A 25,495-nucleotide genomic window follows, 5' to 3' on the forward strand; every position below is an offset into this window, starting at 1 on the left:
ACGAATCAAAGAGGCCCTCAACACTGGCAACGGAACAAACAACTTTTATATCAGTGACATGTGCGACCAAAAACTCTGCTGTTGCGCAATAGCGAGGCAACTTTTATATCAGTGACATGTGCGACCAAAAACTCTGCTGTTGCGCAATAGCGAGGGAACGGCATGCGCGGTACAGGTCCTACGCGAGAGTAGCACGTACGTACGTGATTTTTCGGGCACCTGGCAGGACACAGGTTAGGGATCACGCATGGCCAGTAGCGATCATCAGTTCACCACCAGCACCAGGCGAGAGAAGTCAGCAGAAGCAGACGGGCATTGCTCTAGGCTCTAGGCTCTAGCATAGGTATCTACCGACCAGCTGTGCTGTGCCTGGATAGAAGTCCCTAAATAGCATGTCATGTTTCCCACAAAAATTGGCATGCCCCGTACGTGTGGCTGTCGTCATGTGTGCTCTCTTTAAAATAGTTTATTTACTATATTTTTGAGCGGAAAATAGTTTATTTACTAAAAAAACGCTCATATAAACACCTGCATATAAGTTCTGTAATGGGCCGAGCCTAGGCTTTTTTTTAGTGGCCGGCCGGGCCTAGGCTGGTGGCCGGTGTAATCTGCCCGTTCCCCCGGTTGACGATGGGCCAGGCTGGTGGCAGAGTGAGAGCCAGGTGACGTTGGGCCCATTTCTGAAAGAAAAAAAAGTGACGTTGAGCCGGCGTCCCATGGTCGTCAAGTCACTGTCACGTGCATTGGCACATCCCATCAACAAAAATGTGCGACTGCGTTCACTGCCTCAAAGAAGGGGAATCGGTGTGCGATTGCGTGCGCGCTGGACCTGGGGTACCTATCTGAGATGCGTGGCGCACATAAAAGAAGAAAGAATAACGGCGAAGCATGAGACCCTAAAAAAGGCCGCGAGGCATGAGGGGATGTGTGTTTGTGCAAACTTCTTGCCCGGATCGACCACGTACACGTCTGGGAGGGGGAACATGCCAAATGTGCAGTCACATGCACCGGGAAGTGACAAGCCCTGGGTCACCTTCTCCCTCTTGGTCTCCTACCCTAGTGATGTATACCTCGCGCGTGACCCCACTACCCTACATCCTACTGATGTATACATCGTGTCGCTGCCGGGTGTGGTGGAACGTGCTTCAAGCTTCCAATGATGCCCTCCTGCCCGTTCAACAAATTTTACGTGGTTTTCTCGAGCCCTTGTCGGTCGACTAGCCAACTTTCTACCACGTAAGAAAAACTTTCCAGCGACGCTTATTTTAAGATGGAGGGAGTATATATTCTTTAGGCTGCTGGAGCTGCCTACACAAAGATCAAATGTGGCGTGCGCTCAAACTTTTCGTAGGAGAAAATATCTGATGCACCAGTCTCAATCATCATATTCAGGAATTCAATAAATTCTAAAAAGAAACAAAGGGCATGCAAACAATAAGTAACGACAATGGAAAGTATTCAAAATCTAACTGAAAGCACAATTGTGAAACAAAAATGATATCGATGGAATTTACAACCAAATCTAGATTAGCTTACTATTCAACACGCGATTCGTCTCTTCTTTTTTCACAAGCTATATTTGAAGTTCTGAACTTTTACAGTGGTTCAATTCTTTCCAGCACTTTTTTGTAAACTTCTAGACAAGTGCACCAAGGTCCGGTGCACGCCATATACCATAGGGCGTTATGTACACACCCTCTTCAAAGTTCAAATGGACTTTTTATTTCCAAGAAAAATAATTTGGTTAGATAGCCGGGTATGCAGCCAATCATCATGTTGCACGGCCCATCACGACTGACACACATACGCACGAGAAACACATCGCCGTGGAGCACCGCATCCAACAATATAAACTGGCACACATACTACCACGGACGCAGGGCACTTGCGAGAGAGGGGCCTGCCCTCCTAGCTAGCTGACTGGCTAATCAGCAAAAGAACAGAAGGTAGAGGTCGAACCAGCTCGATCCATCGGCAGCAGCTAGCTAGCCCTGCCCGCTCCAGCCATGATCCATCTGAAGCAGCCGCTGGTGCTCTCCGCGCAGAGCAGCAATGTTGCCTCGCCGCCGCTCTTCGCCACGGCGGCGGCCGCGAGCGGCCAGCAGAGGCGGGCGTCCGGCGCCGGGAGGAGCGGCTCCTCGCGCCGGCTCACGGCGCGCAGGATAAGCTGCGCGTCGACCGAGGAGGCCGTCGGCGTCTCGACGTCCGTGACGACCAAGGAGAGGTCGCTGACGGTGACGGCCGTCGTGACCGCGCAGGCGCCGACCTCCGTGTACGTCGCCCGGGGCCTCGACGACATCCAGGACCTCTTCGGCAAGACGCTGCTGCTCGAGCTCGTCAGCTCCGAGCTTGACCCCAGTGAGCCTCTCTATCTTTTCTCGCTACAACGATGGCATGCACCATGCAGGACAGGAGAGAGCATGCATGCTACAGCGTTTGATTTGAATTTTTCACATGGCTGAGAAAAGTTGTTCTGCTGCGTAGAGACGGGAAGGGAGAGGGAGGGAGTGAAGGGGTTCGCGCACATGACGCTCAAGGAGGGGACGTACGAGGCCAAGATGTCGGTGCCGGCGTCGTTCGGGCCGGTGGGCGCGGTGCTGGTGGAGAACGAGCACCACAGGGAGATGTTCATCAAGGACATCAAGCTCATCGCCGGCGGCGACGAGAGCACCGCCATCACCTTCGACGTCGCCTCCTGGGTGCACTCCAAGTTCGACGACCCCGAGCCGCGCGCCTTCTTCACCGTCAAGGTAGGCAATTAGCCAACAGCAGCTAGCCATGAGCCCACGCTCTCTCCGTGCTCGCATGGAACTGTGGGACTAACTAACCATGGCGTGCGTGCGTATGTTGTTGCAGTCATACCTGCCGTCGCAGACGCCGCCGGGAATCGAGGCGCTGAGGAAGAAGGAGCTGGAGAAGCTGCGCGGCGACGGGCACAGCGAGCGCAAGTTCCACGAGCGCGTCTACGACTACGACACGTACAACGACCTCGGCGACCCGGACAAGAACATCGACCACCAACGCCCCGTGCTGGGCACCAAGGAGCACCCCTACCCTCGCCGGTGCCGCACCGGCCGGCCCAAGACCCTCTACGGTACGTACGCACACCGACCTTGCTACCTGGCGGTTAGCAAAATAATCTTGTTCAAAATTCTAACGATTGCCGGTGGTTGTGCTATAGACCCGGAGACGGAGAAGAGGAGCTCGCCGGTGTACGTGCCGCGCGACGAGCAGTTCTCGGACGTCAAGGGGCGGACGTTCAGCGCGACGACGCTGCGGTCGGGGCTGCACGCCATCCTGCCGGCGCTGGCGCCGCTGCTCAACAACTCGCAGTGTTTCTCGCACTTCCCGGCCATCGACGCCCTCTACAGCGACGGCATTCCGCTCCCCGTCGACGGGCACGGCGGCGCCTCCTTCAACGTCATCAACGACGTCATTCCCCGTGTCGTCCAGATGATCGAGGACACCACCGAGCACGTCCTCCGCTTCGAGGTCCCCGAGATGCTTGAGAGTGAGCGCCGCCGTCCATGCCTGATCCGCCAGAGCACGATCGAGCAACTAATTACTGAGACCACATACGTGACGTGACTTTGCGCTTCTGCAGGGGACCGATTTTCCTGGTTCAGAGACGAGGAGTTCGCGAGGCAGACGCTCGCCGGGCTCAACCCTATCTGCATCCGCCGCCTCACGGTAATTAATCAACCATTTTTTATTTTTCACAGCCTTTGATCAAGTTGCTTTTAATAAGTTCACTTAGTTAATTAACGAGAGTGCATGCATGCATGCATCCATGGTGCAGGAATTCCCCATCGTGAGCAAGCTGGACCCGGCGGTGTACGGGCCGGCGGAGTCGGCGCTGACCAAGGAGGTCCTGGAGAAGATGATGAACGGGCGCATGACGGTGGAGGAGGCGGTGGAGAAGAAGCGGCTGTTCCTGCTGGACTACCACGACGTGTTCCTGCCGTACGTGCACAGGGTGCGCGAGCTGCCGGACACGACGCTGTACGGCTCCCGCACCGTCTTCTTCCTGAGCGAGGAGGGCACGCTGATGCCGCTGGCCATCGAGCTGACGCGGCCTCAGTCGCCGACCAGGCCGCAGTGGAAGCGCGCCTTCACGCACGGCCCCGACGCCACCGAGTCGTGGCTGTGGAAGCTGGCCAAGGCGCACGTGCTGACCCACGACACCGGCTACCACCAGCTGGTCAGCCACTGGCTGCGCACGCACGCCTGCGTCGAGCCCTACATCATCGCCACCAACCGGCAGCTCAGCCGGATGCACCCGGTGCACCGCCTGCTGCACCCGCACTTCCGCTACACCATGGAGATCAACGCGCTGGCCCGGGAGGCGCTCATCAACGCCGACGGCATCATCGAGGAGGCCTTCTGGCCGGGGAGGTACTCCATCGAGCTCAGCTCCGTCGCCTACGGCGCGGCCTGGCAGTTCGACACGGAGGCGCTGCCGGAGGACCTCGTCAGCCGGGGGCTCGCCGAGCGCAGGGACGACGGCGAGCTCGAGCTCGCCATCAAGGACTACCCGTACGCCGACGACGGGCTGCTCATCTGGGGCTCCATCAAGGAGTGGGCGTCCGACTACGTGGACTTCTACTACAAGTCGGACGAGGACGTGGCCGGCGACGAGGAGCTGCGGGCGTGGTGGGAGGAGGTGCGCACCAAGGGGCACGCGGACAAGAAGGACGAGCCGTGGTGGCCCGTGTGCGACTCCAAGGAGAACCTCGTCCAGATCCTCACCATCATCATGTGGGTCACGTCCGGCCACCACGCCGCCGTCAACTTCGGGCAGTACCATTACGCCGGGTACTTCCCCAACCGTCCGACGGTGGTGCGGAGGAACATCCCGGTGGAGGAGAGCCGGGACGACGAGATGAAGAAGTTCATGGCAAGGCCAGAGGAGGTGCTGCTGCAGAGCCTCCCCTCGCAGATGCAAGCCATCAAGGTGATGGCGACGCTGGACATCCTCTCCTCACACTCCCCCGACGAGGAATACATGGGAGAGTACGCCGAGCCGGCGTGGCTGGCAGAGCCCATGGTGAAGGCGGCGTTCGAGAAGTTCAGCGGCAGGCTCAAGGAGGCGGAGGGCACCATCGACCAGCGAAACAACAACCCGGAGAACAAGAACAGGTGCGGCGCCGGCATCGTGCCGTACGAGCTGCTCAAGCCGTTCTCAGAACCAGGGGTCACTGGGAGGGGCATCCCCAACAGCATCTCCATCTGATAGGGTCCCCAGGATAAGAGATCATTGCATGTAGGATTATTTAGGAATAAGATGTACACCATGTACGCACCCAGCAGCGATTGCTCCCGTCCCGTGCATGACGGGGGGCGGGAGAGGCATCTACTAGTAGTACTAATAAGGTTATTTGAATTGTGACCTCGTCGAATCCTAATTAGGTAATTCGCAACCAAAAAAATCCTAATTAAGGTAAGAAAGAGTGGGCATCTAATTGCATTCCTGGACAGATCATACTGTACCGTATCATTTGGAGCATGCCATACAAAACAAAACAATCACATCAAGACATGTGAACCCAGCAGCATTGTAAGATCAGGACCAGCCCACATCAGATCCTGTGTTTGGGGCCAGTGTCGACTGGCTAACGAGATTCTTGTCCACACATTAAAGTGGAGAATGGGTATACGTGGATCTGCCCCTTGGAATCACTACTTACAAGAGCACTCCTAGCAGCATCCCATGTGAGCCAAACTGAGTCCAACCAAGCAATACATGAGACAAAACGCTAATAATACTGATTGCCATGCTTGCATGACTTTTCAACCAGAGTGAAGCAGGGGAGCAGAGTTTACTTTGCTTACTTCCCCCCGTAGTCGAGCATCACATAGTGTCTTCTGCAGTCAGCACGTCTCAGTGCAGCAGTTTTGGCTGTCGTCAATTGGCATCGACAGAAAATTGTAAAGAGATGTGACGCTTCATATACTCGGAGCTACCTCGACAACACAAAGTATAACAACATCTGGCAAAATTTGAGAAGAGCATGTCTTCGTCACTGGGAGATGCAGCTCTCAGTTGCACCCTGGCTGACTGATCACAGCAATCAAATTAAGACTACGATGTGAAGAGTATAAAAAAGAAGCTGCACTATCAAGTGAGTTACCGGTGGAGGATGGCTCAAAATATGGTCGGGTTGTTATGAAAGAGGGGTCCTGAGCATCAGCCTCCAACTTATTTACCGTGTTGCTCTGGACAAGCTTTACTAATTTGTCTGTTATGACTTTCATCGGCGGGCGGGAATCCGGTGACTGCTGCATTGAAGGAAGAAATAACATAAGTACTGATCGAAACATGGATGTGCGGGTGCGGTCAATTAATAGATTATGTAATACTCGAGCTGTCAGTTGTCCAGTCTACTATGTAATATCTTTTGTTTCTATTTCTTTTTTTCTTTTGGGGTGCCATTTGGCACATGCTTAGTGACTTTGTAAATATTTAAGGCTCTGTGCATCAATTTTTTATGAAGAGTCCAGGAGACAATAAAGCTCTTCCTTTAACTAAAGGAGGGAGTACTGCTCGTAGAAAATTGTCCTGAAATACAGTTGGTGAATGCAGTGAGCATTAGACATTGTAGTGGCTCTAGACATTTCAGCTATAATGCCTTTCGTTTCTATTAACATGTTCTAAGCATTTGCCATAGCAGCATGGGCAGTATTTGAGTTTTCACCTTGATAGCTGCCAGCAAGGATAAGAAACTACAGAACAGAGTGTACCAGAAAAGAGAATGGAAAACTACCTTGATGCAAAGCAAGATGATGTTGCCTAATGCAGAAATAGCTTTAGGTGGCATAGAGCCACGTATTCTTGGATCCGTTATTCTTCCCAGAGAATTAAGGTCATGGAGATGAGGAGATGCCCAATCAACTAGAAACTGATCATTCGGCCCTCTTGAACTGAAGAAGACAATAAACTTTCAGCAAACCAGACTGCTAGTAGCACAAGTGCAAGTGATAACATACCTATCAAAAGCCTTTTGCCCAGTCAAAAGCACAAGCAATATCACGCCAAAACTGTAAATATCAGCTTTGATTATATCTGTTCCTGAACCATTAGCCTCAGGAGCAGCATAGCCTTTAGCACCACTGAGGGCTTCTGAATCCTGCTTCCGGAATGAGGACATGTTAAATGGCCAACAAATCAATTTTATTTTATATAGTGCAGACTGTGCAGTATATCATTCAAACTGGATAAATCAGATGCTGCGGCCTATTGTGTATATTTGGATGGGAAGGACATGGGTAGATTAACGGGTTTCAATTGGTTAGAGGGGAATCTCTCCTATGCAAATATTACCCCAAAACTTCAGGATTACCACATGTTACATGTACGAGTGTTCGGTAATCTAGCTTGACACTGAATGAGAAAATTCTAATCTGAGAGAAAGAGAGATAGAGCAGTTCTATGTTTTAGGTTCTAAAATGCATCCAGATCATTTAAGTGTCCTCAAAATGATCAGGTAAATTAACGGCATCAACATGCTTTCTTGAAAAGATCATAAAGTAGCAATACTATCTTTGGTTACTGAGCACTGACCATTCTTGTGGCGCTGACAAAATGGCTGAACTTCGCTAACCCACAGTGACTGAGGTAGGGCATGAGCTGAGCGTCAAGTAAAATATTTGTAGCTTTAATATTTCCATGGGCAAATGGAGGGGAGCACATCAAATGTATGTATCTGCAGAGAGCTAACATAGATATAAAAATCCAGAAATTCCAGTTCCAGTATAAAAGTCTAATAATTTTGCATGTGTGCAACTAAACTACGAAAAATAATACTCCCTCCGTTCGAAAAAACTTGTCCCTCAAATGGATGTATCTAGCATCAAGTTAGTGCTAGATACATCCATTTGAGGGACAAGCTTGGGACAAGCTTTTTCGGACAGAGGGAGTACGAGGTAGGTGTAATTAATTACTCTGCAGCATAAAATAAAACTGATTAGACGATTTGGTGGGAACCCAATGAGACAGAATGTACTTACTCTAGAGCATAGGTAACCCCAAGAGCAATCTTCATCCGAGCTTTCCATGACAAAGCCCTCGACCTTGTGGCTGCTGAAAACAGAAGATCTTCAAGAGAACCATTTTCTGCATACTCATATAAAAGCACACAATGCCCAAACTCCACACAGTAGCCCACAAGCGAAGATATATTAGGGTGCTTTAATCTGGACATATTCCCGAGAATGTCCATGAGCTCATCTTGTTCTGACAATGATAAATCTATCATGTTGATCTTCTTGATAGCCAGCAGCTGTGCGTACAATGACAAATGCATGACGTAAAATATACATAACAAATGACTCGTACAAATTTGATACCTTCGCTACTTAGGAAATCACTATCTAATAAACCGCTGAAAGAAAATCACAGTTTTAAAAGTGACATGTGAGACTAAGAATGGTGTGCTCCTTGTACATTGACCTTATCAAGACAACAAGCATAAGCATAGCTACGGTCCTCAATACTGCATGATGAGATGTCTTGTCGATGAGGAAAGGAAACGGTTCAATTTAGTTTAGTCAATAAAACCAGATAAAGAAGTCAACTATTAGGAATCTAAAATACAAGCTACAGAAATTAGACTTGAGAGCTTATTCTAGAATAACACATTAATAATATGCTCCCTCTGTCCCAAAATAAGTGTCTCAACTTTGTGCTAACTTCAGTACAAAGTTGTACTAAGGCTGAAATACTTATTTTGGGACAGAGGGAGTAGAAAGTTGATAATGATACGTTTCTTATGATAAGAGACGATACCTGGCCATCAGGAAAATCACCTCTGTAAACTCGGCCAGTGAAACCTTCACCGATAAGGCATTCTTCATTGAAGTTCCGGGTAGCCGCCATAATGTCAACTGCCAGAAACTGTTTTGCAGGTGCAAGATTTTTAGATGTCTTAGCACAACTTTTCCTTTTGGGAACTCTTCCAGGTATAATGCTATCATTATTGCTAGAGGAAGTATCATGGCCATTCATAAGAGAACTCCAAGAGTTCAGGACCTCATTTGCTTTAGGGACTGCAATTGACAAATGAATTCTAATTAAATGGAAGAATGCAAGTCTGGCTTAATAAAACATTACAATGCAGTATGCGAAGTTGAAAACGATATGTATGTGGATGAATTTGATATGCCATTTCATGAATAAGCATTCAAAAGTACAAGGGTTTAGGATCAATGATTACTGTCATATTTTACAGTAGATTAATGATAACAATAACCAAAACAAACAAAAATATTTGTATGATCAATTGACAATCAACTACCACTGCATAAATTGGTTTGAAGAAACTAATAAAGTGCCAGTGTTACCTCCTTCCAAATTGGCTGGTAAAGACTTGATATTGTCAGCGGTGCTCTTTGGGCCACATGTACCACCTTTCCGGCTTTTCAGAACCAATCCAACAATGAAGAGTGCAAACATTGTGCAAACAACGCTAGCTATTGCAGCAGCTGTCACTCGAGAGTGTGACTTCCTATGGTGGCTAGGACTGTGCAGAGAAGCATAGCTCACAAAAGGTTGCAGAGGTTTTGGCCCGCGTTTTGAGTTCTGCTTGACTGCTGGTGAAGGTGGAGGTGGAGGTGGAGATGGAGGTCGAGGATGATGTGGGGGTGGAGGTGAATGAATGGTCCTAGAAAATGAGGACGATGAAGGTTTGAAACCTGGTTGAAAATGGTTCCCATCAATCCTGGAATATTAACCAGAAGGTTAATCACATATTGTACTAGATATGAAGTCAGACATACAGATACGCACAAGATCCTCAAGGGTGACAAGGTGGGCAATATATAACAGAGTTCAGTACCTCAACTCAGAAATGAACTCAAAAGTTCCAGGCACATAACCGCTGAAGTGATTATTCTCAATGTTGCTGCAAGAAGTTGATGATCATCAGCATTAATTGATAAGATGGCAAATAAAGTATAAGTGCAGCCCAATCAAATTTCTTACAGTGCTACCAATGGAAGGTCTGCTAACAAAATCACAGATCCGGTAAACTCATTATGCTGTAAATAACTGCAAAACCATGCAAGGAAACTTTTGATTAGACAATTCCTACAGCTGTGTGTGCATGAAAAAGCACAGAAGGGACATCATTATTACAGATAGTGAAGGTTGTTCAATGAACTAAATGATCGTGGCAGGTCACCATCGAAAGAGTTGAATGACAAGTCCCTGAAAGAGTTGAGGGAACAAATATGAGTCTAAGTGACAGAAAGGTCAAAATACTAAAAGATCTGTGACTAAAATAATTTTGAGAAATAGTGGATCAGAGCAAGAAAGATGCAAAAAAAAGTACTTTAGCTTCAAAATGTGTGTGTGCATGTGTTTGTTCCATTGCGATTAAAAATATGTGGTTTTATTAGCATAAAAAATGAGCTGAAAGATTGTTCTAGAACAGATATTTGGACAAAAAGAACTGCAAGAAGTTTATAACAACTTGATGCGCACGAAGCATTTCACCTGACAGTTGCATACTACTCCCTCCGTCCGAAAACACTTGTCATCAAAATGGACAAAAAGAGATGTATCTAGAACTAAAATACATCTAGATACATCCCCTTTTATTCGTTTTGATGACAAGTATTTTCGGACGGAGGGAGTATATCTAATGATTCATTTAGTGGTATACTGAATGGAGATGTTCCAGGTTACAAATCTATGCACAATAGGCTGCAACCAGCATGTTGCAGGTCAAAGTGCAACGGAATAGCTCATTTATTTCACAAGAGATGTATGTTTCAGAAGTGATGAAGTAATCATTAATTAAGATATGGGAACCATACATTGTAACTAAGCTTTCCATGTTAACAAAAACATCACCAACTATTCCAGAGAGCTTATTATAGCTGAGATTCCTGCAATCGAAATTACAGATCAATCAGTTGATTCTGCAACCAAATTTTGAGAAGGAAGTGCTCCAATTGCCAAACAATCAACTCACAGATATTTCAGGGAGTGCAAATATGGTAGTGATGGTGGTATATTTCCCTCAAACTTGTTAGCTGCCAAATTTCTGCAATAGAACACCATACCATAGTCAGATCATATACATTCCATATTTAAATGTATTCGACCCAGCTTAAAGAGGGTAGGCAAAAAGGACAAGAAGAATATACAGGTATTCCACATTTGGAGGCAAAGTGGGTGGGATTTCACCAGCGATGTTGTTGAAGCTCACATCCCTACCAACATGAGGCATCAAAGCACCAGGAACCAAAAAATTTGTGTCAGAAATTGCAGAATCATGATCGGTTAACAGATAGCACAAATTTTGTATAAGGAAGCTTACAGCTCTTTTAAAGAGTGGAGTTTGAGCAGCTCTGGGCCAAGCCAGCCACCAACCCCAAGCCCACTAATATTTCTGCATGGAAGTAACATAAAAAAAAGCAAAAATAAAACAAACAGTCCTATAAATTTACAGGCAAAACTGATTGATAAATTAAGAATTGAATGGGGATTACATAGCCACGACACACGAGTCCTTGCAAAAGACCCCATGCCACGATCCACGTTCCCCGTCCCCACCGCAGGGGTCACCACCCATGGATGTCCACCCAGAAAGCTGCCATGGTGACTCCAGTGCGCGATATAGTGCCCAGATCCCGATCGCTGCACGGTAACCAAAGAACGGTAACAAAGCAGTAAACCTGTTAGAAAGCAGCAACATACAGACAGACAGCAGGATAGCATCACACACAGCCATTGCACAAAGGGAAGTGCTTACAAGCACAAAAACATGCCCACTCGTTTTTTGTACTGCATAAGTACATCATCGATGCGGTAAGACAAGCTATTTCCAAGCACTAACACACACATGTGCCCATCACGCAACCATATCCAATGACCCCAGATCTGAATGTTTGTGCGAGCGCGTACAGGCACGAGCAGAAGCGCGCGCAAGCCAGAGTTTGCACGCACACACGCGCATCAATCCACCAGCGCGCAAGGCTCCCGCGCTGCTATACAAACCAGACCACAGGTGTGCGCACGGCACAGAGAACCAGCGACCGCAATCACACGCGCGCGCAGAGTAGAGGCGTCGCGGGGTAAGAGGTCGATCGCCACGGGTGATGGGTGAGAAATCGTACCGTCGGAGGGATCAGTGAACGACGCGACGGAGGAAAACGCGGCCCACAGCACCACCGCGGCGAGGAGATGACGCGCCGCGGCCACTCCGACGCCACGCGCGCCCCGCATCCGCGCAGGTTCCAGCGAAGCCGGAGCTAGAGGATCCTACCGCACCGTAGCCACACGGCATAGGATGTTCTAGAAGCTTCAGGGGATCCGGGCGCGACGCCGCTCAATCGAACTCCTCGCCCAAATCCGCGACGATTCCCGCGGGATCGCGGCCGGACCGAGCAATGCGGGCGCGAATCGGAGAATCCGGGCGACCGGAGCGGGTAAGAATCGCCCGCAGAGGCCCGCGAAACTGCGGGGATTCGCTCGCTTCGGTGGCGAGGGTTTAGGGTTTTGAAATGGACCGGAGGCTTCTGTGCTTCGGGAGGGAAGAGGAAGGATGAAGGGGGAGAGAGAGAGAGAGAGAGAGAGAGGAGGAAGAGAACAGAGGCGGTCAGGTCACGTGACGGGCGCGTGAGTGGTAGGCCGTTACGGGGTGGGATGCGTGGAGGGGTTTGAGGCGGTGGAATTGGGCGGGAAGGAGAAGGGTGGAGAAATGAAAACAGCATGATGGGTCCCAGATATACCTGGCCAAACCTCGGGCCGGGCCTAGCCAGGCCCGAGGCAAAAAACCAAGGCCCGGGTTTGACCCGGCCATCGGGCCTGTTTTTTGGGACCAAGTCCGGCCCAAACACGTAAAAGCCTGCCGGGCCTTGGGCCGGCCCCTTCAAAAAATGCAAAAATGATAGGCGCGGGCCCGGCCGTCGAGCTCAAAATCTAGGCCCGAGCCCAGCCCGGGAGCAGCGTCGGGCCGGGTCGAGCATTTTCGGGCTGGGCTTCCCATGGCCAGGACTAGTCCCGGTCTACACAAGACCGTGGGTATCTTTCGGCATTCACTTAAGCAGTATAATAGCAACTTTAGCAATGTCGTCATATGTTTTTCAAAATAGAAAAAACATAGTTGTCATATAACCAATAATACGATAAAATTGATTAAAAAGGTCATAGTAGAGTCGCCATTTCATCCTTGAAACTCTATATCTGACAATTGTGGGGGTGTATTTGGAGTGCACTCCATCTGAAAAATAGATTGGCACGAAAGACATTTCCCCTTCATGTTGCTTTTCCAACCCACATTGCCGCTTCCTCTTCTTCGTCGTAGCGTCATCGTTGAACGCTTCACGCCGTCCCCGGTCCCCGCCAATGACACCATGGCCGCCTCCTCGACCTGAGTGTCTAATCCCATCGTTTTGAAGTCGGATCCGGAGACTTCAACGGTCGTGTCTCCAACACCTCCTGCATTTTCCACGGTCGACCTCGACCCTGTAGACGAATAGTCCGGACCGGAGGTGCCTATGTGGCCACCTGGAGGCAGCAGCCTCCCTCCGTCAGGGCCACAATGGTCTCAGCGAAGGGGCCCATGGAAGAAGAAAGGGAAGGGAAACAATGGTGCCTTTGCCCCTCCTTGCTTCCTCCCTGCAGCTGGCGAAACAAGGGTGGATTCCCAGTCGCGCACCGGATCAGCAACGACTATGAGGTCAAAAGAGCAATCATTTACCTTGTATTTTTAGGTTTTCGTTCGATTGAGTGTGAGGTGATTATGCAAAATTGTTGGCAAATGTGTAATGTTTGTGATTTAGCGATGATTTTCTGAATTTGGGGGGATTGACCCTATAAGAGGAATCATTTATGAATAATATGATTGGTGATTCCGTGGCAAACGATCTTGAGGGTGCATCATTGCCACTTTTGGATCATGAGTCGGCCCACAATACGAAATTTGGTCAACTCGACGCCACCAACTCGTCAAAGAAGAAGACAATTCAAGGAAGCAGCTTTAAGCTCGATGAGGATGTTGCGCTTGTCTGGGCATGGCAAGATATCTCTCTTGATGTGATCATCGGGAAGGATTAACGACAGAAAGTATTGGACGTGCATCGAGGAACATTTCATATTAAATATTGGGCAGAGAATGCAACGTAGCCTCAAATCTCTCACAAATCAATGGGGTATAGTTGAAGTGATGGCCGTTGAGCGGGCGGAGATCAGAAAGTTAAATTACGGGTATGCGAGAAGAAATATGTCAAGGTTCACGATGATTTAAAACTAGGATTTGCTCCTCCAATGATGGAGAGATACTCTCTAGGACCACTCGGTATTATCCATTAAGATATGGCCGGACACAGTGATAATGATCACAGTGATACAAGAATATGAAAAGGAGAAAAAAGAAACAAAATCGATGGCAAGGATAACAGGTATAGTGACCAATGTGTTGATCACGAAAATACTATTCCGCATCGGGCTTTGTAAATGTATCATGAAGCATCAGGAACTGTACACGGAAACAATAGGCTTTCTCGACAAAGATTTTTGTCTGTATGTGGGAACTAACATGGGTGGCTATATCCCGCTATTAATTATTGTCTGGAAGGTGTTTCAGGTCATGTCCGCATATACCGAACATACACTACAAGAAAAGACACTTATGTGACATTTTGTCCCAATAAAAAATATTTGATGTCATGGAAGTGGCCTTCCATGACAAAAATATTGACGAATACACGTATTTGATGGGGAGCGTTGCATGAAAATCAAAAAATTCCTACGAAACACCCAAGATCTAATCTAGAAGATGCATAACAACGAGAGGGGAGTGTGTCTACATACCCTTATAGACCGAGAGTGGAAGCATATATAACGCGGTTGATGTAGTCATAATCTTCGAGATCCAATCACAATCCAATCCAATATAGCGTCGAACGGATGACACCTCCGCGTTCAGTACACGCGTGGCTCGATGACGTCTCCTCCTTATTGATCCAGCAAGCAAGAGAGGAGAAGTAGATGGGATCTCAACCAGCACAATGGCATGGTGGAGATAGTGGTAGTGCAAGCCCAACAGGGCTTCACCAATCGCTGTTGGAACCAATCTAAGGAGAAAACAGAGTTTTGGGAGAGGTAGGGATGACGCCGGGCCGTGGGATTTTGTGTGTCTAGCACCTCCCTCCCTCCCCCCACTATTTATAGGAGGCAAGGGGAGGGCTGGGGCGTAGACTTGGCCCCTCCTCCAAGGGTGTGACGCCCCAAGACCGGAGCTTCAGTTGCCTTTCAGGGTTTCCAGGGTTTCGTCGTGTGTTTTGTTTGGTTCTTTGCATTCATCTTTGCATCATGTGCATTGCATCATGTCATCATGCAACCCGTTTTAAAACTCACTTAAATAAAATTGCATGGATCTTTGATCCATTTAAATCAAGGGAATTCACATGGTGATTCTCTTTATAACATATCCTCCCGATAGTAGGGAGATATATTCAATATTTCTTTAATTTTAAATTCACTATAACACACTTGCAAATCCTAATGGCTTTGTTATCACAACCCTTGGCCTCGAACTTAGTCCGTAAATTCTTTCGTCATTTTCGGAGCTCTGCCAAAAATCCGAACATTTTTGGACACCTTCATTTCCTAGCCCTTGTTCAAACCTTTTGGATTAAATTCAAATGATTTTGAATTTAGATCTTGCATTCTTGCCCACTCCATTTTTCTGGGTTTAAGCTCATTTTTATGAGACCGGGAGAAATTACCCCATGCATAAATCTTTTCCTAACCTCTCTTTTTTTCTCTCTTTTCTTTTCTGCAAAAGGAAACATGAGGGAGAGAGAGAGCATGCACTGCTGCCCATTTGGGCCTCCCACCAAGCTGGCCCACCCAGGCCATCGTTCCCCACAAGCCCATTAGCCAGGCCGGCCCCTCCTGCTTCATGGCCTGCTAGGCCCAGCCGCCTCCCACTAGTGCCTGCAACCCTAGGCCCGACTGAACCCCACTCCCCTCGATTGCTCGTTCCCTCACCGCCGCCAGAAGCCATCTCCCTCGCTCGACCTCCTCCTTCCCTTGATCTCTCTCTCTCTCTCGTGCCCGACCCCATCTTTCCCTCGCAGTCCGATCCCCATCCCCAGCTGCTCGAACCCCCTCTCGATCTCCCTCCGGCTCCCCTCATCCTCCCTCCTCCTTCAATCCAAGGAACCAGGTCGGAGCCACGTCGGCCTCCTTGCCGCCGTTGCGCCCACGGGGCCATCAGCATGCACGAGCCCGCACCCCCGCCTCCTTCTCCCACTAGTGTCGCCTCCTTCCCCACTCCGGTGAGGCCGCCGCCCGCCGACGTCAAGCACTGCCCATCCCGGCCTTCTCCTTGCTGCTCTCGGCGTAGACCGCTGGCCCCAGTCGTCATGGCGCCGGCCACCAGAGCCTCCAAGCCAGCAAGCCCCTTCCTCATCGGGCCTCCTCTGCTTCTTCTCGCGCTCGAGATGCACCGTGTCGTGCCACTCGGCGCCCTGCTCCGTACCTTGACCTCGTCCAGCGATCTTGCCTCCACCGCGTCGTCCCTCCTTCTCTTGCTTGTCTCTATTTTGCTGCCAAGTACATGCTTCACCACCGAACCAGAACGCCAAGTACCACTACAAACTCGAAGAATTCAGATGCATCAAGTCCCCGAGGAGACCCGTTTTTCGTCAAGTTCAACTACCCGTATCATCAAGAACCACTACGGCCGGAGACCTCGGACCCGCCAAGTACCCCTTCAAGCTATCAATACCGCAAGCGCCAAGTTCCTGGATGACCCAAGTACCGCGAGAACGTTTGTACCTCTACCGTCGCCTTCGGAATCGTGAAGACCGTCTAGCACCCCTTCGAGATGACGAGACCGACAAGTCCGAAGATGCAAGTACCACTCCGAACCATGTACGACGACCGTCGCCGAAGACCCGTGTAACGCAAATGTCAAGTTCGACTACCGTCGCGTGAACCGCTACTTTCCACGACGACCTCATGAACGTCTACTTCCTCTTCGACTCGTGAACCTCTACTTCCACTACGATCCGCGAGTACCACTACTTCCACTACGAACTCGAACCGCCGCAATACCGCACGCTTCAAAGGTATAACCTCGAGGCGACGTCTGTGAACGTATGTTTGCGATGCTTGAGATGCTCGTGTTTTGCACCCTATTCAAATTGTCACTCGTTTCCTTGTCGCCAACTCGTGGGACACCCGGAATCCGGGAGCGCCCCACCATCTTTTGCACACATCCACACACTTCTCCTTTGCATCGGTATCTCAATCGAGTTACCGGGAACCGGAATGTTGTCGTGGCACCGTTTTCCGTTATCGTTGCCGTGGCACCTCTTTTGTTTCCGCCACGATGACAAATGCTTCTTAATGCTCTTGTCAACTTTTAATAAAATTGCATAAACTTGAACGTGCCATCCGCATCATGTTAACAACATTAATATGGTTTAAATTATTGTTTGCATTAATTTACTAATGCATATGGGGATTTACCGGATTTGTTGTTTGTTATGTCCGACCCCATTTAAATTGTTTAGATGATATAGTTTTGTTATGCTTCACCTCTTGCCATGTTTACACAACATTTAATATTGTTGAGTACCTAACAAGAGACAACTAAATAATTGATGTGGTGTTCCGTCAACATGCAACTCGTTGCATATTGAGCTCCACTTAATTTGTAGGGTTGCTTGTGCACTTTGCCATGCCATGCATATTTAAACCGGACATGCATCATACTTGGTTGTGCATCATGCCATGCTTATGTGGTGGTTGTTTACTATGTTGTTTGCTTCTTTCCGGTGTTGCTTCTTCGGGTTGGTTCCGATAACATCGTGTTTGTGAGGACCCGTTCGACTACGCCCGTTTGTCTTTTTCATGGACTCGTTCCTCTTCCTTGTGGTATTTCAGGCAAGATGACCATACCCTCGAAATCACTTCTATCTTTGCTTGCTAGTTGCTCGCTCTTTTGCTATGCCTATGCTGCGATACCTACCACTTGCTTATCATGCCTCCTATATTGTTGAACCAAGCCTCTAACCCACCTTGTCCTAGCAAACCGTTGTTTGGCTATGTTACCGCTTTGCTCAGCCCCTCTTATAGCGTTGTTAGTTGCAGGTGAAGATTGAAGTTTGTTCCTTGTTGGAACATGGAGATGTTGTTCCTTGTTGGAACATGTTTACTTGTTGGGATATCACTATATATCTTATTTAATTAATGCATCTATATACTTGGTAAAGGGTGGAAGGCTCAGCCTTATGCCTGGTGTTTTGTTCCACTCTTGCCGCCCTAGTTTCCGTCATATCGGTGTTATGTTCCCGGATTTTGTGTTCCTCACGCGGTTGGGTTATAATGGGAACCCCTTGACAGTTCGCTTTGAATAAAACTCCTCTAGCAAGGCCCAACCTTGGTTTTACCATTCGCCACCTAGCCTTTTTCCCTTGGGAGTTGCGCATCCCGAGGGTCATCTTTATTTTAACCCCCCCGGGGCCAGTGCTTGTCTAAGTGTTGGTCCAAACTAGAGCCACTTGCGGCTCCACCTCGGGGAAACTTGAGGGCTGGTTTTAGCTGTATGTAGTGTTCATCCGGTGTTGCCCTGAGAACGAGATATGTGCAGCTCCTATCAGGATGTCGGCGCATCGGGCGGTCTTGCTGGTCTTGTTTTACCATTGTCAAGGATGTCTTGTTGCACCGGGATACCGAGTCTGATCGGAATGTCTCGGGAGGAGGTCTATTCCTTCGTTGACCGTGAGAGCTTGTCATGGGCTAAGTTGGGACACCCCTGCAGGGATTTGAACTTTTGAAAGCCGTGCCCACGGTTATGGGCAGATGGGAATTTGTTAACGTCCGGTTGTAGAAAACCTGAAGTTAACCTTAATTTAAAATATATCAACAGCGTGTGTAACCGTGATGGTCTCTTTCCCGCGGAGTCCGGGAAGTGAACACGGTGTTGGAGTTATGCTCGACGTAGGTTGTTCTAGGATCACTTCTTGATCATACTTTTATCGATCGTGCTTTGCCTTCTCTTCTCGCTCCCTTTTGCGTATGTTAGCCACCATATATGCTAGTCGCTTGCTGCAGCTCCACCTCATACCTTTACCTTACCCATAAGCTTAAATAGTCTTGATCGCGAGGGTGCGAGATTGCTGAGTCCCTGTGGCTCACAGATACTTCCAAAACCAGCTTGCAGGTGCCCTTGAACAGAGCAGGTGACGCAACCAAGCTCAAGGAGGATCTCGTTGAAGATCTTGTCCTTTGTGTTGCTTCGTTCTAGTTGATCAGTAGTGGAGCCCAGTTGGGGTCGATCGGGGACCTTTATCGCATTTGGGGTTCTTCTTTTATTTTGGTTCCGCAGTTGGACCTTGAGTGTATTTGGATGATGTAATGCTTTATTCATGTAATTGTGTGAAGTGGTGATTGTAAGCCAACTATGTATCTTTTCCCCTATTGTATTACATGGGTTGTTTGCGAAGATTACCTCACTTGCGACATTGCTTTCAATGCGGTTATGCCTCTAAGTCGTGCTTCGACACATGGGAGATATAGCCGCATCAAGGGCGTTACAAGTTGGTAATCAGAGCCCTTCCCCGACCTTAGGAGCCCCATTGCTTGATCGTTATTAGCGGCCGAGTTGTGTCTAGAAAAATATTTCGAGTCAATTAGGAATTATATATCGGAGAGTTTAGGAATTCTTTTTACTTCCCAGTCTCCTCATCGCTTTGGTAAGGCATCCTGACGTAGAGTTTTGACTCTTCTCTTCTCAAATTTCACTAAAAAAATTTAGGATCACGCGGGTATCTTGGAATCGTTCCGATGGTTTTGTGACGAAAACATTGTCTTGGTGCCTCCTGTCAGGGGTTTTGTGGAAGTGTTCCGGGGAGTTGAGCTCCGAGGTGTTGTCATCATAATTTTATCGTTGCAGTTCTGGAATACCTGAGTTTAGTACGCCGACATCGAAAATCTCTTTTATGCAGTTCGTTGGTGAGATAACCTCGACGCCACCCAGTACTGGGGCGGGAGTTCGGGAGTATCGCCATAACTTGTATAACGGATGCTTTTCGAAGGTGGAGGTAGATGATTTCCGAAGGTTTCTTGGTTATGTGTTGAAGGATGGATACAGCTGGATGTGGGATTTGCTAGTTTGGGTGAGATATTATGCTTCCCCTGTATCCCCAACACCTGATTGCATAACCGGAAAGGTTCGGGAGTTTCATAGGTGGGAATTCAAGTAGCTCTTAGGATATCTTTCCGATAGATGTATGATACGAAATTGGGGTTCGACGCCTAGTGGTCTGCCTATTCACGGTCGATTTTACAGTGGTCTCGTTGTGTCTTAAAGAGTCCTTGGCTATGCCGACTCGGGGACGCTTCGTATGTCATGTGCACTGCCTTGTACATGATGGTGCTGTACGATCGAGCCCGTGTAGGCCCCACCACGAAAACTTCGGACGAAATCTCTATCATATGTTTGTTCCGGCTTATTCTGCAAGCCAACCCTTTGTTTTTGTTTTGAGTTGTGGTATTCGAGTTGCTTCAAAGTCAAGTGTTGATTCCATACCTTTCCCCAAATGGTGTTCTCATACTCCGATGTGAATACCAATCCTTCTTGATCAACGAGATTGTCTTGTCAATCCTTTTCAACCGGTGTGTTTCTCTTCAAGTGAATCCGTTCGTTTCAACATCCGCTTGATCAAGTATCAGTTCTTCTCAACGGTGTTTGTTTCATCCGTCTCCAAGTTGTCTTTGTTTTCCCACCCACCCACCCTTTTTCTTCGAGGACTCAGTTTTCTTAATCAAGTATCCATCTTATTCATGTGAAGTCTTTCCATTCTTTTCCGTCAATGTTCTTATCCGGTGATTCTCACGAAGATGCTAAGGGAGCTTCAAGTTCATCTTTCTTCATTCTTGTCTTCTCTGATGGTTTCAAATCAAGCTTTTGGTGTTGATCATATCCGTTTTCCTCGTTTCAAATGCCTTCTCTTGCCGGTGCACCTCATAACCATTCATTTCTCGCTATTCATTTATTCCGGAGTGCTCAAGATATCTCGAAGATTCGTGCTTACATTCTGTTTTCGTTCAAACTCTTTTGAGGATGTTCCCTCATTCAAGTCATTTAATTCAACCGATGCTTTCTATCTTTTGAATCGTTCAACGGTGTTTCTTTTCAGTGGGCCCTAACCCACAGGTCTTTTCCAGGATCTTACCTGACTCTTCTTATTTTCCCGGAGCTATCCTAAATTCTTTTGAAGTTTGACGTAAGAATGAGTTATCATCAGTCATATGTATTTCTCCAAGATCTGTCAATTTTTTTTCATTGTTGGCTCAACCTCTTCGTTTTGATTCTTCCGGAGTGTCTAAATAATTCTTGGTGGTGCTTCTCGTCGTCATTCTCAACATTTGAAGACCGAAGAAGAATTTTTCCTCCATATTCTATCCACTCTCTCAGAGATTCATGGTTCTAGCTACATGTCATCCCCTCATAATTGTTTTGAATGTGGCAATTCTTCTCACCTATCCGGAACAATTCGAGATTCTGCTAAGTTTGATTCTCCGAAGGCCATCATTTCGGGATTATTCATTCTCAGCTTTCAGCTCTCGTTCCCCAAATCTTACCTGTACATCATTCAAATATTCTTTATTAAGCTCGTGACCTATTTGTCCTCTTGTATCTAAATTCTCTCAATCATCTTTGTTTAATTGCTAATTCTTCCCGGTGTGTCTTCATGTTTTAATCGTTCTTTTCAATTCTTATGGTGGTTTGTTCAAGAGTTTTCTTCCTTCGTGTATCATATCTATGCATTCGTGCTTTTCAAATTCTACCGGTGGATCGTTGAAGACTTTCTCAAGTTTGTGCTACATCTATCTTAATCTTTCTACGAGGATAAGTAGTATGCCAAATCCGTTGCTTGTCAGCAATTAAATTGTTGAAGGATACGCATAACATAATTCTTATTCTTGTTTCATCCTAATGATTAATTCTTTATTCCGGAGGCCCTTCAAATTCTCGGTTTCATTTGTTTCATTTTATCTTTTTCCCGGAGTTCCAAGTTCTCTCAATTATATCTTCACGGAGATCCATCTAAATCATTACAAGGTTTTACCTTGTGTTTTCAACTTCCCTTTCTTCTCGTTATCCTTTGGTTACCGGAGTTCTTCATGGAGGTTCTACTTGTTGGTTCATAGAGGATTTATTTCCTTTTCGAAGTGTTCATCGAGATTCTTTTCAGATGAGTTCAAGCATTCTTCATCTTGCAATCCGGAGTGTAATTCTTCCGTCCGTATCAATAGAGGTGGTATTATGTCATTCTCGATAATTTGAGTTCTTGTTTTCATGATTCACAAGTTATCAAGTATGAGATATTTTAAACCCATCACCTTCTTCCTTGGAGTTATCTTGGGTTATACTTCACCAAAAGCCTTCCCTAAGGATTGTTGTTTTATGGTGCTTATAATTGACCCAAGTTCTTCGTCTACCCCCCCGGTGAAATAAGCTTCTCATCTCCTTGTTGTTATCAATCTAATATATCGTTTCCGTTAGTGGCACAATTTCACCTCATAGTTTGAGATGTTCTCCATAAGCCCACTACAACCTTGTTCTTTTCGTTGTTGGTTTTTCCAATAACTCCGTTCGACCCTTCTCCTAAGGATGCCTTCTCAAACTCTTTTTCTGACAGAAGTTGTCATTTGCTTCTCCATTCTTTTATTTCAATTATTTATTGTCTATTCTTTTGTTCCGGAGGCATGGTGATGTTGCTCTCTTCAATCCATCATCTGGTGTGTCAAGATCATGTTCTTTTCATGCCTACCCATTTAACCGAAGTGTGGTGCCATTCTGCTCAAGTTCTTTTTGTCTTATCAAGCCTTGCATCTCTTTTCAACCGGAGTGCTGTCTGATTTTTCTTACCCTTTGTTCCATTCATTCAATAGTTCCAGAGGCAGTGTGTTGTGATTTCATCAAGTATCTTCTCATCTTACCAAGTTCTTATTCAATTCCTTTTCTTTTCAGTCGAAGTGCTGCCTGAAGTTGTTCTTCCTTGTTCCTCTTTTCTAACGGAGTGTTTTCAACTTCGTTCATCTCCGTTGTATTCTTTTCTTGAAATGGCTTAGCCTTTTCAAGGTTCTTTGGTCTCACTCGTTTGTCAAATAAGCAACTTAGTTTTACCTCTTCTCGTTCTCTTCCATTTTCCCTCCGGTGCCATTCTAGATCTCGGGACGAGATCCTCTCGTAGTGGTGGAGTGTTGTGACGCCCCAAGACCGGAGCTTCAGTTGCCTTCCAGGGTTTCCAGGGTTTCGTCGTGTGTTTTGTTTGGTTCTTTGCATTCATCTTTGCATCATGTGCATTGCATCATGTCATCATGCAACCCGTTTTAAAACTCACTTAAATAAAATTGCATGGATCTTTGATCCATTTAAATCGAGGGAATTCACATGGTGATTCTCTTTATAACATATCCTCCCGATAGTAGGGAGATATATTCAATATTTCTTTAATTTTAAATTCACTATAACACACTTGCAAATCCTAATGGCTTTGTTATCACAACCCTTGGCCTCGAACTTAGTCCGTAAATTCTTTCGTCATTTTCGGAGCTCTCCCAAAAATCCGAACATTTTTGGACACCTTCATTTCCTAGCCCTTGTTCAAACCTTTTGGATTAAATTCAAATGATTTTGAATTTAGATCTTGCATTCTTGCCCACTCCATTTTTCTGGGTTTAAGCTCATTTTTATGAGACCGGGAGAAATTACCCCATGCATAAATCTTTTCCTAACCACTCTTTTTTCTCTCTTTTCTTTTCTGCAAAAGGAAACATGAGGGAGAGAGAGAGAGCATGCACTGCTGGCCATTTGGGCCTCCCACCAAGCTGGCCCACCCAGGCCATCGTTCCCCACAAGCCCATTAGCCAGGCCGGCCCCTCCTGCTTCATGGCCTGCTAGGCCCAGCCGCCTCCCACTAGTGCCTGCAACCCTAGGCCCGACTGAACCCCACTCCCCTCGATTGCTCGTTCCCTCACCGCCGCCAGAAGCCATCTCCCTCGCTCGACCTCCTCCTTCCCTCGATCTCTCTCTCTCGTGCCTGACCCCATCTTTCCCTCGTAGTCCGATCCCCATCCCCAGCTGCTCGAACCCCCTCTCGATCTCCCTTCGGCTCCCCTCATCCTCCCTCCTCCTTCGATCCAGGGAACCAGGTCGGAGCCACGTCGGCCTCCTCGCTGCCGTTGCGCCCACGGGGCCATCAGCATGCGCGAGCCCGCACCCCTGCCTCCTTCTCCCACTAGTGTCACCGCCTTCCCCACTCCGGTGAGGCCGCCGCCCGCCGATGTCAAGCACTGCCCATCCCGGCCTTCTCCTTGCTGCTCTCGGCGTAGGCTGCTGGCCCCAGTCGACATGGCGCCGGCCACCAGAGCCTCCAAGCCAGCAAGCCCCTTCCTCATCGGGCCTCCTCTGCTTCTTCTTGTGCTCGAGCTGCACCGTGTCATGCCACTCGGCGCCCTGCTCCGTACCTCGACCTCGTCCAGCGATCTTGCCTCCACCGCGTCGTCCCTCCTTCTCTTGCTCGTCTCTGTTTTGCTGCCAAGTACATGCTTCACCACCGAACCAGAACGCCAAGTACCACTACAAACTCGAAGAATTCGGATGCATCAAGTCCCCGAGGAGACCCGTTTTTCGTCAAGTTCGACTACCCGTATCATCAAGAACCACTACGGCCGGAGACCTCGGACCCGCCAAGTACCCCATCGAGCCTCCAAGCGCCAAGTTCCACGATGACCCAAGTACCGCGAGAACGTTTGTACCTCTACCGTCGCCTTCGGAATCGCGAAGACCGTCTAGCACCCCTTCGAGATGACGAGACCAACAAGTCCGAAGATGCAAGTACCACTCCGAACCATGTACGACGACCATCGCCGAAGACCCGTGTAACGCAAACGTCAAGTTCAACTACCGTCGCGTGAACCGCTACTTTCCACGACGACCTCATGAACGTCTACTTCCTCTTCGACTCTTGAACCTCTACTTCCACTACGATCCGCGAGTACCACTACTTCCACTACGAACTCGAACCGCCGCAATACCGCACGCTTCAAAGGTATAACCTCGAGGCGACGTCCGTGAACGTATGTTTGCGATGCTTGAGATGCTCGTGTTTTGCACCCTATTCAAATTGTCACTCGTTTCCTTGTCGCCAACTCGTGGGACACCCAGAATCCGGGAGCGCCCCACCATCTTTTGCACGCATCCGCACACTTCTCCTTTGCATCAGTATCTCAATTGAGTTACCGGGAATCGGAATGTTGTCGTGGCACTGTTTTCCGTTATCGTTGCCGTGGCACCCCTTTTGTTTCCGCCACGATGACAAATGCTTCTTAATGCTCTTGTCAACTTTTAATAAAATTGCATAAACTTGAACATGCCATCCGCATCATGTTAACAACATTAATATGGTTTAAATTGTTGTTTGCATTAATTTACTAATGCATATGGGATTTACCGGATTTGTT

At 47.9% G+C, this 25,495-nt stretch overlaps 2 protein-coding genes across 4 annotated transcripts; one reads left to right on the top strand and one right to left on the bottom strand.

The window, feature by feature from the left end:
- The first annotated feature begins 1,877 nt into the window (after positions 1 to 1,877).
- Positions 1,878 to 5,477, top strand: LOC119316472 (lipoxygenase 2.3, chloroplastic-like). Its single transcript, XM_037590795.1, has 6 exons — positions 1,878 to 2,358; positions 2,485 to 2,750; positions 2,857 to 3,094; positions 3,182 to 3,511; positions 3,605 to 3,690; positions 3,800 to 5,477. Exons 1-6 carry the CDS (start codon positions 2,007 to 2,009, stop codon positions 5,231 to 5,233), a joined length of 2,706 nt encoding a protein of 901 aa, XP_037446692.1. The 5' UTR covers positions 1,878 to 2,006; the 3' UTR covers positions 5,234 to 5,477.
- A 389-nt stretch (positions 5,478 to 5,866) lies between these two features.
- Positions 5,867 to 12,573, bottom strand: LOC119316473 (protein STRUBBELIG-RECEPTOR FAMILY 8-like). Of its 3 annotated transcripts, none has more exons than XM_037590797.1 (17): positions 12,121 to 12,573; positions 11,494 to 11,641; positions 11,322 to 11,393; positions 11,149 to 11,214; positions 10,974 to 11,045; positions 10,816 to 10,887; positions 10,133 to 10,204; positions 9,980 to 10,045; positions 9,834 to 9,899; positions 9,340 to 9,716; positions 8,786 to 9,045; positions 8,008 to 8,279; positions 7,562 to 7,703; positions 6,988 to 7,127; positions 6,765 to 6,921; positions 6,132 to 6,276; positions 5,867 to 6,054 (listed from the first exon to the last, which is right to left on the bottom strand). In XM_037590797.1, exons 1-17 carry the CDS (start codon positions 12,227 to 12,229, stop codon positions 5,906 to 5,908), a joined length of 2,385 nt encoding a protein of 794 aa, XP_037446694.1. In that variant the 5' UTR covers positions 12,230 to 12,573; the 3' UTR covers positions 5,867 to 5,905. The 3 variants fall into 3 exon arrangements, with proteins under 3 accessions (XP_037446694.1, XP_037446693.1, XP_037446695.1); XM_037590796.1 differs by having other exon boundaries at positions 6,132 to 6,279; positions 12,121 to 12,570; XM_037590798.1 differs by having other exon boundaries at positions 5,884 to 6,058; positions 6,132 to 6,279; positions 12,121 to 12,568.
- Between the last annotated feature and the right edge of the window lie 12,922 nt (positions 12,574 to 25,495).

The sequence above is a fragment of the Triticum dicoccoides genome, chromosome 6A (assembly GCF_002162155.2).
Source record: "Triticum dicoccoides isolate Atlit2015 ecotype Zavitan chromosome 6A, WEW_v2.0, whole genome shotgun sequence".
Classification (NCBI taxonomy): Eukaryota; Viridiplantae; Streptophyta; class Magnoliopsida; order Poales; family Poaceae; genus Triticum; species Triticum dicoccoides.